General features: G+C 46.7%; 1 protein-coding gene across 1 annotated transcript in view; it reads left to right on the top strand.

Moving 5' to 3' along the window:
• Positions 1 to 14514, top strand: part of TMEM260 (transmembrane protein 260) — a gene marked incomplete at its 5' end in the record, with an annotated part of 31224 nt that extends 16710 nt beyond the window's left edge. Inside the window, 13 exons of the mRNA XM_084270764.1 lie at positions 62 to 239; positions 2381 to 2494; positions 3802 to 3981; positions 6408 to 6448; positions 6800 to 6883; positions 7248 to 7365; positions 7531 to 7703; positions 9158 to 9329; positions 10413 to 10561; positions 11409 to 11585; positions 12353 to 12406; positions 12808 to 12898; positions 13953 to 14514. Coding sequence (XP_084126890.1) covers positions 62 to 239; positions 2381 to 2494; positions 3802 to 3981; positions 6408 to 6448; positions 6800 to 6883; positions 7248 to 7365; positions 7531 to 7703; positions 9158 to 9329; positions 10413 to 10561; positions 11409 to 11585; positions 12353 to 12406; positions 12808 to 12898; positions 13953 to 14216 — 1795 coding nt within the window. The 3' untranslated portion in view covers positions 14217 to 14514. The remainder of the gene's footprint in view (positions 1 to 61; positions 240 to 2380; positions 2495 to 3801; positions 3982 to 6407; positions 6449 to 6799; positions 6884 to 7247; positions 7366 to 7530; positions 7704 to 9157; positions 9330 to 10412; positions 10562 to 11408; positions 11586 to 12352; positions 12407 to 12807; positions 12899 to 13952) is intronic.
• Between the last annotated feature and the right edge of the window lie 624 nt (positions 14515 to 15138).

Genomic DNA, 15138 nt, shown 5'->3' on the forward strand with positions numbered 1-15138 from the left:
GGACAATAAAGTAGGCTTTTTTTTGTTGGAAAAGAAGATTTCATGTTATCTGTGTTTGCAGGCTTTCTGGCTCATATGCTGGAGGAATCCTTGCTGCGGGGGTGTTTTCATTTTCTCGTCTAACATGGCAGTGGTCCATCGCGGCGGAGGTTTTCAGCTTAAACAATCTGTTTGTGGGGCTGCTGATGGCTCTCACCGTGCATTTTGAGGAGGCATCCACTGCAAAAGAGAGATCAAAGGTAAAACATCTCAAGCAAAGTGAACACTACTTTTATTTTTTCAATCGTTTCTCACATCTGTTTAATTTCTTAGTGTTGATTTAGTCTTCTTTAAATAAAGAAGGACAAATTTTGGGACTGGGTTCAGCACTGGTGCTGGGTGGCATCAATCCCTGCCCTGGATGTTCATCCTACCTGGATGTTCAAAAGTGCCAAACGTTGAAAAACCTGTCTGCTTTTGCTTAAGGGTTGAGTTGGGACCTGTTGGATGGGGTTGGTTGGTTGGTTGAATAGACACAGGATGGAAACAGGAAAAGAAGATAATTTAAATGTTTCAATATAAAGTTCTGTTCCCTGCATCAGACTCAGACTAGGCTGTGGGTGCTCAAGTATTTGTTTCCAGGGCTGATATTATGTCCTCAGGGTAAATAGATACATGTTATAGAAAACTTCATCTAATCAGAAACCCAGGTTTCTCTGAAAAACAGAAGCAACCAAATTTTCAATCGATTCTTCTTTTGAAATTAAGTGTGCACCTAAAATAGTGCCATTATTAAATAGAGAGACCTTAAATCCATCCCACGCCGTATTCTCTACTTTATAGACAGACAAGGCAGCCTGATGATATTTTCACTCATCAGTCTTGTTCTTTCTACTTATTTTTACCTGAGCATCTGATCACTGCTCCTCCAACTGACTTGCCCTGCTGTGACTCCTGCAAATTGTGTGAATAAAAGGATTTTTGTCAGGCTAGGCTAGAATTTCAGGAGCCCACAGTGGTAGTTTACTCAGCTTCACTGAGTTCTCAAATAACATGTTTTATCCGTGCTTATAGAGACCTTGCTTCACCATTTGGGAGGGGGGTTATTTATTTATTTTCTGGTGAGCCCTGTCCCAAGATCCCTGCAACCTGAAACAAACTCCACAAAGTTGGCATTTTCCAACCTACTGCCACGTTTCACCTGCCCAATTCCCAGTGGGATTTTCAAATGAGGTTTCCAGGGGCAGTTAAGGAGCTTGTTTCAATGGGTTTTGGCTGTCTGACATCCCATACCTTGAAAAAGCCAGGCAGCCATGAGCAGGCTCACAGAACTTCTCAAAAATCACATGTTCAGGCAAACATCTTCAGGGGTGTGCTTGGAGTTCATCAGACTACTTGAAAAATGTCTGAGGTTGTTCTGAGTCCCACAGGGCAGCTCTGAAGCCCACAGATGTTGTTGAGAAGTTGTGGCAGGTGTTTCCAGGGCAAAGCAGCATTCCACGTTGAATGTTGGGCTGTCAATTAAAAATGACCAGAGGGTCCTATCACAGTGCCAGGGCAAGAGTTTGCATCTCACACACCATCCTCACCAGTGACTGAAATAATCAGGGGTGATGCTCTGCTGGTAGATGGAAGTGCCATCCTCCTTGGGGATGGTTGGGAAGGTGGGGATGGGTTGTCAGCTCAATGTCTGTGGGACTCTGGTGGCTTTTTGCCCACTGAGGAGTTACCCTGGGCCATGACTTCTGGTTGTAATGTGTACCAAGTGGCCAGTGGTGGAGGAGGCAAATTCAGAGGAGGAGTGGTGGCCCTGCATTGTGCTGCATAGTCCAAAACATTACTGGTTTTATCAGAAAGCTCTTTCAAAGATGCTTGAAAATGAGCTTTTAGATTACTGAGGGATACTGCATTTAATTCCCCTTTGCTCAGGAGGTTTGTGTCTCCCTGACTTTAGCTCTCTGTGCCTGAAAAAGAGGGAAGAATCATTCCTGATTTATGAAATGAGATCTCTGTACATAATGGCATTATTTTAGGGTGGGATTTTTGAAAAATGTGCAATATTCAGAGTGAATTGCTGTGCAGGAGGGTTCAGGACTCGGACCCCATCACATCGTTATGATGTATGTGATGTCACTACATAGGATCTCTGGATACATGGAGATGTAGCCCCTCAGCTGGACAATTCTTAAAGACTCTTTTCACTTAAACAAATGAAACCACCTTGTAAATAATCACAAATATTCTGTGTTATGGTTGACTGGTGCTCACTGATGCCTCTGCCCATCTCCTGTAAGGACATCCTGCAGGTTGCAGTGACGCTCATTTGGTCTCTGGATGTTTTTTTGCAAACCTTAAGGAGTAATTGTGCACTTACCTGGTTTGTTTTCTGTTTTCCTTTCAGATCTCTAAACTCGGTGCCTTTTGCTGCGGGCTCAGTTTGTGCAACCAGCACACAATAGTGCTTTACATCGCTTGCATTGTGCCTTGGGTTCTCTCCCGGCTTCTCAGGAAGATGGTATGTATCTTGCTGCCCTGTGCTCCTGGTTTTGTAAGGCAGGGAGTAATTCTTCCTCCCAAGCACTTGTGTTGCTTTTATGTTGAGGCACGAACACTGGTGGTCAATGGTTGGTCTCAACGAGTTGGCCATACTGTACACAGCCATGGGACCGATACTGAGAGCTCAAAGCTGCTCAGCATGTGGGAAAGAAGAGCATGTTCCATGACCTACCAAAGAGGAGAGCTCTCTTCTGCCTGTTGGCCTGTCTCCAGCAAACCCCTTTCTGACTGTGTAGTTCTTTGAACAAAATGTTGACTCAGTGCTGCAGTGTATTTGTAGGCTTTAAGCATGGGGGGGTTGTTGGTTTGGGTTGTTTTAATTGGGGAGGTCCAGAGACACCTCTCTGATTCCCAGCAAGGACAATCCTATGCCAATATAATATTCCTGGGAAATAGTTCAGACAGCCCAGTAGTGCCTGCTGCAGAAAACCACCTCACAAGGAAGATACCTGATGGAAACCAGTGCCTTCTCAAGTAAAAAAGAGATGGCTTTCTTCTGAAGGATCTGTGGCCACCACCACTGCCAAGCTACGTTTTCTACCCTGTAGAGCATCACTGTGAATGGTGCCTCTTCCCCACAACCCCAAGTGCTCAAGAAGAGCTTTGATTGACAGGGCAGTGGCTGATGATAAGGCAAGCGTGCAGTATTCCGGGCTGGGATTTTCCAAAGCACTTAAAGGAGTTAGGCACAGAAGTCCCTTTGAAAGTCTTGTCTTCCTGACCCCTTAAGGCAGTCTTGAAAATCCCACCCCAAAACTTGGCCTATCCAATTTAGCCAGCGTAATCACGATGGAGTAAGTGGCAAAGCTGCCTCCTGATGGTGGTGGTGGTGCCGATGTGTGTAGCTGTGCTGGAGCGGCGGGGTTTATTTATTTAATTATATCTTTTTGCCAGATGGAATACCAGCCAACTCTTAATCGCTGCAAAGTGGGTTATCTCAGCCTTGCAGTGCTCCAGCCATCTATGCATGTCATGCCATGATTTAAATGTGAAAGATGCAATGAGTATGATACTCATGAGTCCTAGCTAATATTATTTGCTTCACTTAAATTTCACCCTGCCATGCAAAGGAGATCAGTTTGATGCAGTTTCCTAGTAATCCACAAAATCATAAGGTTTAACATAGCATTTTGTAGGGACTTACTATAAATTGAGAGATCAGCTCTGTGTAAATATATTTGATGTTTTTCTTTATCTGTTCTTGAAGTTCCAGCGTGATTAAACTAAAATAAACATTGTTATGCAATATGACATATTTTGGTGCAGGAATTGTCCCTAGGCCATTTGCTGAAGTTGGGTTTATGCTTCTTGGCTGGTTTGCTGCCTTATCTCTATCTGCCGGCTTCATCCTACCTCAATCAAGCCCGTTGGACATGGGGAGACCAGACGACTTTTCAAGGATTTTTGACCCACTTTCTCAGGGAAGAATATGGGACATTCAATCTGGTAAATAAGGGTCATTTCCTAAATTACTTTCTTTTAACTTATGCAATAGCAGAAGCTTTCTATTCGTGGGGATTAATGGCTTGCAGGGGAAGAAATTGAAAATGGTTTCTTTTTTAAAAACATGATTTCTGATTTTGACCTTCTGATCTGTCAGGCTTCCTGGGAGTGGATCCCACAGCTTGGAAAGCAAAGAAGTAATTCTCTTTCCCTTTGCAGGGTGAGCTGTATTATTTACTGAGAGCTGTACAGGTGTCTCTCAGTTATAAGAGCCTGAAGAGCAACCTGTGCTAGAGGGAGGTGGTGACATCAAGTTTGTGCTTTTCTTGTTTTAAGACAAATAATTGTCTTGGGTTTTATTTATTTCAAACTCAGCTATTTAAAGAGGTTGCAAGCTGTTTCCATTGCTGTACCTTTAAAAAAAGATTCCTCTGAACTTACTTCTTACTGATATTGAATTGAAATGAACGGTAGGTTTGGGGAAGGGATGTCTCAGAATCCTCTGATCTGAGTTACTGACCGCTCTGTGCTCTTGCAGAGGGAGGGAAGGAGGTATTGCATGGTTGCTTGCAGAGTGTAGGGTTTGCATCAGTCTCTTTGAGCCCTCACTTAGACATTTGGCTCTGGCCACCCCAGGAAAACAAGTCCCTGGCAGCCCTTCTGTCCTTCCTGCTCCAGAGGTGTCAGAGCAGAGGGCTGGGGAATCGCACCACTGGAGAGGAAAAAGAGAAGAAGGGACAGTTTACATATCCTGTCACTCCTTGGGGTCCTGAAGCCCCGTGTCCTCAGAAATTTAGCCCTGAGCCTGCAGCAACCTCATCCTTCTGGAGTGATGCAGCAATTCCCATTCCTTTCCATCTTCCTTGGAAAGCTGGTGTCAAGCAGACAACTTGGCAATTCCTCCTGCTGCCACTTAATCTTTCTGAAACTCCTACAGAGAGAAGATCCATCCTCTGAAGGACTTCTGAGATCTCCCTTGTCCTGTTTCCAGCTGTCTCCTAAGAACGAGACTCTCTTGAGCAGAGCAATACCAAGGCATCCAAATCCCTTAACTCCTTTCTCCATCAAATGTGATGAATTCAGGTTGATGTTCAGGAGGCTTAGGGATAGACTGTGTGTAATCCTGCACCACAAATCACATTTGTGATGAACTTGTCTGAAGCAGGAGCAGTAAATGCAGCAAAATCTAAGTGTTTGGCTCCAGAGCCCTGCCTGGATGGACAGACAGCCCTTGTGTGCCACAGCTCTTTTTTAAGGGCAGGCAGGGTAAAAAAAAAAAAAACCCAGAACAAAAAAAAAAATCCAGAAAAAGACCCAGGATAGGGGTCCACAGTTCCACCTATAAGGTGAGGATCAGAAATGTTGTCATTTGCAAGGGATGTGTCTGGGGCCAGAAGCTGTCAGCTGCCACCAAGGTGGGGTTTTGCAAGACACAGGGAGGTGGCAGTGGTGCTTCAGGAGCTGTGGGCTGGCTCTCCATCCTTGAACACTTGTATTTTTATTTTTTTTTATTTAAATCTTGGATGCAATTAACTCTTCCATTTTTATTGAGATATAAATATTCCTTCTGGACCTTGCAGATCCATTTACTTTATCTTTTATCTGGTAGCCACCACTTTCCCAATAAGTGGAAGGTAATTCCTCACCTTCACCAAGCAGATCTGTGCCATGGATCCCAACCTCTCCAATAAAGCTTCTCATATATCTCATGGAAGTCTCATGCAGTTCTGCCTCTGTCATGAGAGAGGGGACAGGGCTGAGTCTGGCAAGCAAGCAGGAGTTGAGACCCTTGTACTTGTCTCAGGCTGTGGGGAGGTGTCCTGGGAAAGAATTGCACCATGCAGATATAGGGTGACAGGAAACAGCCTCAAGTTGTGGCAGAGGAGGTTTAAACTGAATATTTGGAGAAAACTCTTTGCTGAAGGGGTTGTCAAGCATTGGAACTGGCTGCCCAGGGAAGTGGGTGAGTCACCATCCATGAAGGTATTTAGAAGATGTGCAGATGTCGTGCTTGGGGATGTGGTTTAGCAGTGGACTTGGCAGTGTTAGCTTTACTGTTGGACCCCATGGTCTTAAAGGTCTTTTCCAAACTAAGTGATTCTGTGATATAGAGGAGATCATTGCTAAACACAGGGTAATGGGCTGGGAGCACCTGGAAGTAATGTGTAGCCATGTGGTAAACCCTGCACGGTGGCAGCATGTAAAGTGAGCATGGGATAAGGTCTTGCAATGAAGGCTTGAATAGTTTTTTGACCATTTTAAGCCATTCCTGTTCTCTGGGACCACCTTGGTGAGCCACCTGAAGGAGTGTTTAGGAGCCCTGTGTGCTCAGAGCTCTGCAGACACAAAAGGAAAAGGCTTCTCCTTGCCCTGGTGACGTGGCAATCAGTGTGTGGGTTTCTCAGGGGTTTTCTTTCTTTTCAATCTAGGCCAAGTCCGAGACTGGATCCAGTATGAGAGAGATGCTGGTGTGAGTAAAATCTTGACTGTACTTGTTAGTGGAGAAAAACCTGTTGCTGCTGCTGTGATTTTGGCCAACGTGGCTCCTGTCCTGCCTTTGCTTGGCTTGGTCCAGAGCTGGGGCTGCATACAGGGACAGCTTGCATGTCCGTCTGTCTTCCCCATGGAAGGAAAAACATATAATCCCCCTCCCCAGTGATTCTTCATTCCGACCCCTGACATGCAAACCAACCGTATTCGCATTTCTGGGAGGTTAACCACAGCAGAATGGGAGTGCATTCCATTGGGCTCATTCCTTGCTTCTCTTGACACATTGATTGAGTGCAGGGGATGACCTGTCCATCCATTCATTTCTCTGCAGTTTTCAGCTGGTGCAGATGAAGTTGGAGCTCTCCCTTCCCGTCCTGGCCCTGGCACTGGTGGCTTGTCTGAGCACAGCGCTGCCGTAAGTTGGAGGAGAACATCTGCTCCCACATGCCCTTTCTTACTGGCTGTGTGGGAGGCTTGCTTTGCCTTCTGCTTGCGGGGCAAACAAATTCAGCAATTGGCTGTGGAGATCTATTAATTAAAGAGTCAGATATCCCCATCACTGCTGACCCTGTGGCTTTGTAGGCTGCAACCTTAAAACTCTCAAAACTCTGATTTTGGGCTTTGAAAACAGAAGTTTCACGAATTGCAAAGGTAAAGAAAGGCTCCTCAGCTCCTTGGCTTGAATGCATTTAGGGGGGAGAGTCATTTTCAAGCGCGTGTGACTTTTGTCTCCCCTGTTCATCAAGCCACTAGCTACATTATTGATCTGTTTTTCATAGGGCAAAGCGGCAGAGATCCTCCACCATCTGGCTCTTCGCTGCAATGCTCTGTCTTTATTCCCTGTTCTTCGCTTGGAGAGCAAATCTGGATATTACAAAACCTCTGTTTCTGGGCGTGGTGAGTTACAGATCCAAAAATTCCCTGGTCGTTTTGGGAAGAAGCCTTAAAAACCCACTTCACCGGGGGCGGGTGGTTTGTCTTGAAGCTGCGCAAAGTGCAGAAATACAGCTGCTTGTTCTGTGTTCCTGTGGAAATGGGGGTGTTTGGGATCTTGTTCCTTAGGTGGAGCGATTCTGGCTGCAGAGCAGCGCCGTGGTGGCTGTGCTGGCGGGGCTGGGGCTGGCCACGCTCGCCTCGGTTGGAAGCGCCGTGCTGAAGGGCAGCCGGGCGCTGCCGTGCCTGGAGTGGCTTTCTGCTCTTGCTCTCGTGGCTTCCCAAGTCTGGACAAACTACAGGTACCTGTCTTGCCACAGCAACGTGGGGTTTCGGGGTGCTGTGTGGTCAAGGTGCTGCTCTAAGACCCTCCTCTCCCTGCTCCTGGGGTTTCTGTCCTTGTTGCAAAGTGGGAGGGGCAGGTTTCACGTCCCACCTAGGTGTGTGTGGTCACAGCCTGCAGGATTCTTCTCTGATCTCCCTCAGAACCACCAAGCCCCAACGCCAGGCTGGAAGTGGGGGTGTGGTGTGGGTTGAAAGAAGAATCACAAGGTTGGAAAAGACTTTTAAAATCATTGAGTCCAACCGTCCCTGTCCTGTGCTAAACCAGCTCCCTGAGCACCTCATCTCCCCTCTGTTAAACACACCCAGGGGTGGGGACTCAGCCCCTCCCTGGGCAGCCTGTGCCAGGCCCTGACAGCTCTTTCAGGGAAGAACTTTTCCGTCCCATCTGAGCTGACCCTGCCCTGGGGCAGCTTGAGCCCATTGCCCCTTGTCTCAGTTCCTGTCCCCTGGCTGCAGAGACCATCGTCCACCTCTCTACAACCTCCCTTCAGGTAGTTGAAGGCAGTGATTAGGTCTCCCCTCAGTCTTCTCAAGCAGATCCATAATTTTCTGTAGATCCATAATATTCTAATGAAAGAAACTCATAAATCTGTGCATTATTCCTAAGAAGGTTTGCAGAGTTCATGTGACCCAAACAGTTACCTTTTCCTTCCCTTGCTTTACTTCTAGAAACCTTGTGCCCTGGGGATTTTTTTCTGATTTTTCCATTTTGAAGACATAGATCTATACTGTGAGTCTTCCTTAGCCCATAACCACACTGAACACTCCCCATTGGCTTGGGTAGGAATGAGTGTAGTAATAGGGATGCTCAGGTAGAGGTTGACCAACTGGTGAAGTTTAGAACATGCAGCACTTTGTACTCATGACTCCTTTGCACACATCTTTTCCTGTGTCCTGAGCAACATCAGAGCATCCCTCAGTCCATACCTGGAGCATGGGCATGCAGGATTGTGTAACAAAAAGGATCTAATCTCAGGTAATGTAAATCTTCCTCTGCCTGATACGACAAATACTTGACTTTTAAATCCTTAATTAAAAGCATTAAAAGGGTGGGGAGGATTTCAGAGACTTAACAGAACCATCATGCTGTCACTTCCAGCTCCAGCTACTAAGTCTTGAGTTTTAGGGGAAAAAAAAAAAAGAGAATTAAGGTGAAGATGTGCAAGGAGTGAGTATTTTGGCAAAACTCTAAAGGCTGATGTCCCCTGTGCTGCTTTCAGGGGGACTGGAGTTAGATGCTTCAGTTCTGTATCTTGGTTCCTCTGTACATGGAGATGATGCTTTTCAGGAAGATCTCAGCAGGGTGAAGGACTTCACCTGTCAGTGCCTATTGCATAGAATTGTTCTGAAGTATGCAAAGCCATGCAAGTAGCTGTTTTTAAGATACTGGGGTTTTATCTCTTCTCTTCAGTGCTTGTGATCAGAGCAACAACTATGTGGTCGATAAGTTTGCGCGGAACCTGCTGTCCTCCATGCCGAAGGGTGCGGTGATCTTGCTGAGAGGAGATTTACCTGGGAATGCTCTTCGTTATCTTCATTACTGTGAAGGGATGAGGCCAGATATCACCTTAGTGGACCAGGAGGTAAGTCCAGAAACTACTATTCAGAGGCAGATTTAGGAGGAGGAAGCCAAAGTTCAGTTGTTCCTTTCTCTACACGAGAAGGTCTCTTTGTTCAAGTAAAATTCATGATGCAGAAATAAAATTGGTTTTGTTTGGTTTTTTAAGGGGTCATGGGTAGCTCTGGGGTTGTATCATAGTGCAGGTGCCCCATTCAAGCCCAAAAAGTCAACAAGGTGGAAAATAGCAGGTGGAGAGAAGGGGAAGCCCAAGTTCTCCATCACAGCAGATACCCAAATGGGGCACAGGACTGCTGTCTGCCTTGCTGAGGAAGCTTTGTCCCTGCTGTTCACTGTGGTTGCCCTAAAGTACAGGTGTTGGAGCAGCAGAAGGTTTCTGGGAGCAGCCTGGAGGGCAGCAGGTCAGCAGTTGCCCTGAGGGGGATGTGGCTTTGGGGTTCCTCCCAAGGACTTTGCCATGCTGAGGCTGCATCCCCTGGGTTATCCCAGTCCCCCAGAGGTGGTTTTGCAGATGTCTGCCTCTGGTTTTGTAGATGGAAACGGAGGTGCTGTGTCTCCCTTGGGGGGTATTCCCACTCTTCCCTTTTTTCCTGAAAAATAGGAGAAGAAAAATCCCCCTTATGTACAGATACTCCTGTCCCCTGGCTGAAGAGACCATCGCCCACCTCTCTGCACCCTCCTCACAGGTCAGTGTAGGTAGTGATAAGGTCTCCCCTCAGCCTCCTCTTCTCCAGGCTGAACACCCCCAGCTCCCTCAGCTGCTCCTCAGAGGATTTGCCCATCCAGGTTTCTGATGTGTTGAGAAACCCAAAACCCAACACCCCATATTTAACCAAACCCAAGCCTTGTTGTGTCTCTTCCCAGCAGCGTTTCCTTTGCCCCCTCAATGGGGAGGACCACGTGCCTCTGATCAGAAACCACTGGTGACCTGATGTTGTGGTCCCAGGCAATAGCTGAAACGGGAGATGACCTCACTGAGCAGAGAGAGTCAGTCCTCCCCCAGAAACCATTTTCTGCAGCTTCTGGATGTGAAATGGATTAAAATTTTGGTTCCTTGGTTTAATTTTCCTTATGTTTTTGGTGATAGATGATGACTTACGAATGGTATTTACCCAAGCTGGCAAAGCATTTGCCCGGCGTTTATTTTCCTGGGAACCGATGGAATCCTGTGGAAGGAGTATTACCAGATGGGACACTTGCTTTTAATCTCCATCGTTTCCTCCAAGTCAATAAAAAGTAAGCATTTCTTTCATATGTAACTGCTTTCCTAAAATCCTCAACCTTGGTGGGTTTTTTTTTCCTTGCACTTGCTTATGGAACAGCTTGGGACTGAATCCAAAAGACCAGTTTTTCTCCACCAACTTCCTCCCCAGTGGTGAGGTTATTTTTGCAATTAAAGCAAATATCTATGCAGAAGGGACTCCATCCAGATACAAGGTTGCTCGTTGTTTTGGGTTTTAGGAAGGAAAAATAAGCAGGTGAGCAACCCAGAGCATTTCCTGAGTATCTTTTTGCTGCTGTTGATACAATTCATCACCAAAAAAACCCCCAAAACCAAACGTTCCTGTGTATTCCAAACGATGATGGCTGGAGAGCAAATTGCTGCTGCTTCTCCTTCATGAACGTTGTGGCCAACTGATTAGCATAGAATGAATGTATTCCAGGAATAATCATCATATAAAAATAGCTTAGTAAGAGTGGAGAAAGGATTAGATACTCACATGAATAAGAATAGCATCTGTGTTCAGACTAGCCAGGGTGAGCCTTGTGAGTGTGGGTAGGCAGAAGAGCGTTGCCGGGTGCCATCAGGAAGAACTGGGCTTCTCCAGCAGCTTCTGGCACGTTTGTGGGGTCTGACATAGGGGAAAGGATGAGACTCCTGTGCTGGCTACACAAATGTGCAATGCCAGATGGGGAGAGGGCTGTTTTCCAGGCCCAGAGACATGCCCTTTCTGATGTGAAATGGTCTGGACAGGTAACCATGCTGTAGAAAATGTTGTACTTTTCTGCTGCACTGAGGTTGGGTGGTCTGAGGGTCTCTGGCATGGCTTTATAGTTGCTCTCTCTGGGGTTTTTTTGGCAGTAAGGAAGTGTTTGCCTGCATAGGTCTTCATGAAGGGGACTCAACCTGGAGAAGGAGCTATTCGCTGTGGCCATGGGGTACCTGTGAAAAGCTGGTTCCTTCCGATGTCGTCTTTGACCCAGAAAAGTGGATTCAACTTACAAGAAATCTCTATAACTGGACTGAAGACTATGGCAGGTACGATGCAGAGGTGACTACCCTCCTTCCAGCTCTTCATTCCTCTGGCAGCAGCATAACCACATCCATTGCAGTGTTAGAGATACTAAATGTCAGTCAGAATCATAATAATTTGTAGTTTGGAATATATAACAAATCTTCATCCATGGGAATGTCAGGAGGAACTTTGTCACTTTGAGGGTGACAGAGCCCTGGGACAGGCTGCCCAGAGAGGCTGTGGAGTCTCCTTCTCTGGAGACATTCAAACCCACCTGCATGTGTTCCTGTGGGATTTAGACTGGGTGATCCTGCTCTGGCAGGGGGTTGGACTAGATGAACTTTAGAGGTCCCTTCCAATTCCTAAAGTTCTGTGATTCATGTGGTATTTTTATTAATATTAAAACCAGAGTATGGTTCTAGTCAAATATTAAGTCCAGTTCTGATCTTGAAATTTGATCAGGAGCCAAAAATCATTGTGGACTTGGGACATCCAAAGCTTTAAGTGTCATAGACTGTACTGTGATGGATGGTAAAAAGCATCCCTCACCTTGAGGATCTGTGAAGCACCCGATGTACCAGAGGCTCCTTCTGTGGAGGGAGGGGAACAAAGTTTTATGAATGACTGAGAATCAGCTGAACTCTCTTCTGTCAGAGCCATAGGCTTCATGATGGGTTTTCTTCTGCCTGAGAGGTCTGGATCTGCTAGGGGGAAGAAGGGTTGATTGCACAGTGGGTGAAACACAGCGACATGGATCTGATGGCTGAATTTGCTTCTCCTTCCCATTTAGTTTCAAGCCCTCTTCCTGGGAAGCTGTCGCCAACGAGGAGATGTGGCAAGCCAGGTGATGCTCCTTTGCTTCCAGCAGCCGGTGGGCAATGCTGACCCCCTGGTGTGGAAATACACACCCACTGGGCAGCTCGGTGGTTCGTGGCCTCATCAGACCTCTGTGTGCCAGGCTTTGGAAGGGAAGGGCTGGCGCAGTGACCAGAAGAGCGCACGGCTTCTGGCACATCCTTCAGCGAAGTGGTGGCTTTGTTCACCAGAAGGTTCTGCTCCAAGTATCTCAGAGGAGGGGAGGGTTAATTTGGGTATTGGGTGAGAAAATATCTAATGGAGAGAAAGTTGTATTGCTGACAGTTAACTGTAGGAGCTGTGTGGATGTGTTGAAGATGTGTATAGCCACGTGACGTGGGCTGGTTACATGGGGTAGGAGTTACATGGAAGCTTTTCTTGTTCTCCTAGGATGAAAACAGCTTTCTTTATATTTGAGCTGGCAGAAACTGCCCGTGTGACTGCAGAAGTGAAATCACAACTTTACACCTTTGCGTACACCGTAAGTCACGGATTTTGGTTCGGAACAATCCCTGCAGTTTCCAGCTCTTTTTGCTTTTTTGGGTTTGGGGTTTTTTTTCCCCTTTTTAACCAAAGTGTGGTGTTTCCATATAGATCAGCAGTCCTGTAATTCCCATTTTCCCTCGTTCATCCAAACCAGGTGCACAGCAGATCCAAAGAGATTTGTTTAGGGATTTTATCCATTCCTACTTGCCCCCTTGGTCACAGAGGGTGCCAAAAGCTAACCAGTCAACACCCTGCTTTTACTCTAATTATGTGCTGGGCTCCAGACCCATGCCAAGAGCTTGTCCTGAAGTCCCCTCTGTGTGCTCGTCCTCTCTGTCATTACACAGTCAGGCATCTGAGCCAGCAAGTAAAATTCAACAGCCTTAAGAAGGCTGCAAATTAATTCTGTGGCATTTCACCCCGAAGAATAACACCCAGAAGCTGGTGTAGGTATCTCTGGAAACACTCAACTGCCCAAGATGCCAACAGATGCACAGATCAGTGCGTGTCCACAGAGAGGAGGAATGTTTCATACCCCTGCAAAGACTCAACACACAGTTTCCTTTCAACTCTTGCCCGTTTTGCCCTGGGTTTTGCTGTTCTGCAAAGTTCTCAGGCACGTGCCCACTGTTGAGCTTTTGAATATTCCCACTCAGGTCAGCAGACCTGATCTCCTGAAATACTGAGTCAGAGTCTTCCCAGGCATGGCAGTTAAATCTCTTCTGGTTTTTTTTACTCCCCCAGCCTGATGTAACACAGTGTGTGGTGGGGTTATCACGCTCCTCTGTAACGTTTCTAAGCAAACAGCTGCTGTAGGAAGGGAAACGTTTTTCCAGCCCCCCCTTGGCTATCTGATCCACACTATTGTACATCACACAGCAAAGGCAGAGATACAGAAATGCTCCAGCTCTGGACTTGGACACCTAAATAGCATCTGTTCCTTTGCAGGCAGTTTTGAAGCACTTGTCCAGAGCTGTTGGTTCCCTTCGTTCAATTAATTTCTCCCCCCTTTTTTTTTTCCTTCTCATTATTTATTGTCCCTTGAACAGTCATACAAAGAAATTGTCAACTCTCATCCCAATCACCCAGTGAACTGGCACAAAAACTTCGCCATCGCCTGCGAGAGGATGTTGCGTCTGCGTCGGCTGGAGCCCGATCCCGAAGTGTTGCTCTCCGAAACTGTGAGGCATTTCCTTCTGTACACAGAGAAAGCAGAAGAGGATCCCCAGCGCCAGGACATTCTGCAGGCTGTGAAGCACCTGAAAAAAGAGCTGCAGGGGCTGAGGAAGATGAAAAAAGATGCGAGGGGCTGAGCTGGGTAGCGCCAGCGCCTCCACCCGCCTGCTGAAGTGCTGAAATGGTGACTTAAAATGGGAATTAGTCCTTGCCAATGCAAGAGTGGGTTTAAGAGGTGACAGGAATGGCAGCAGAGAAGAAATGAAGCGTGATTGCCTCTGCGGGAACGTACTGTTGTTTGGTCTTTGATCACTGTTGCCAAATGAGCTGTTTGTATTGTTTTTGTGTGTGGGGAAGGGGAAAAAAAAAAAGCTCATCCCTAAATAAAATGCTGGATTTCAAAAGTGAGAGCTTTCAGAAAAGCTCTTAAGAAACCTGTGAATCTGTTGTGCTCTGAAGTTTTTAATTTTTTTAAATGAACTCGGCCTCATTTATCGGTGCAAAAAAATATATACATATTTAGCCTTTAAATCCTTCTCCTGTTACTGAGCCAAGCTGTCTTCTACAGCCATCTGTCTTTAGCTGTGCTGTGTCTGTGTGTTCTTGTGGTCCTGGGACAGGGTGGTTAGGGTGCCCTGGGGAGCTGCAGATACAGTGTCCTGGTATGGGATGGGGGGATAGAGTCCCTCTGGCCCTTGCTTTGGGGGGATAGTTATCTTCATTACCCTGGGGTTCTGTGCTGAGGTGGGCTTTATCACTGCCAGTTGTATTTTCCTTTGCAGAGCACCCTGACTGTGGGTGGCAGAGTGGCATCTCCTGCGCTGCGCCCATGTTGTGGTGGAGGGATTGTGGTGCTGAGATCTGCCTGGGGACACAAGAGCAGCTCCCCTGGGACTCTGCTCTCCCCATGGCTCTTGGCACCAGCTCTGCATCCCCTTTCCTGTTAACGCTTTTGTTCTCTGCCACATCCTCACAGGTACCAGAACTGCAGTTCTAGAGATGAACGAAGTGTGACTCCATCCTGCTTTTCAGACCACTGCAAAGCCCAGGTGACTCCAT

Source organism: Gallinula chloropus (assembly GCF_964237585.1).
Source record: "Gallinula chloropus genome assembly, chromosome: 14".
Taxonomy (NCBI): domain Eukaryota; kingdom Metazoa; phylum Chordata; class Aves; order Gruiformes; family Rallidae; genus Gallinula; species Gallinula chloropus.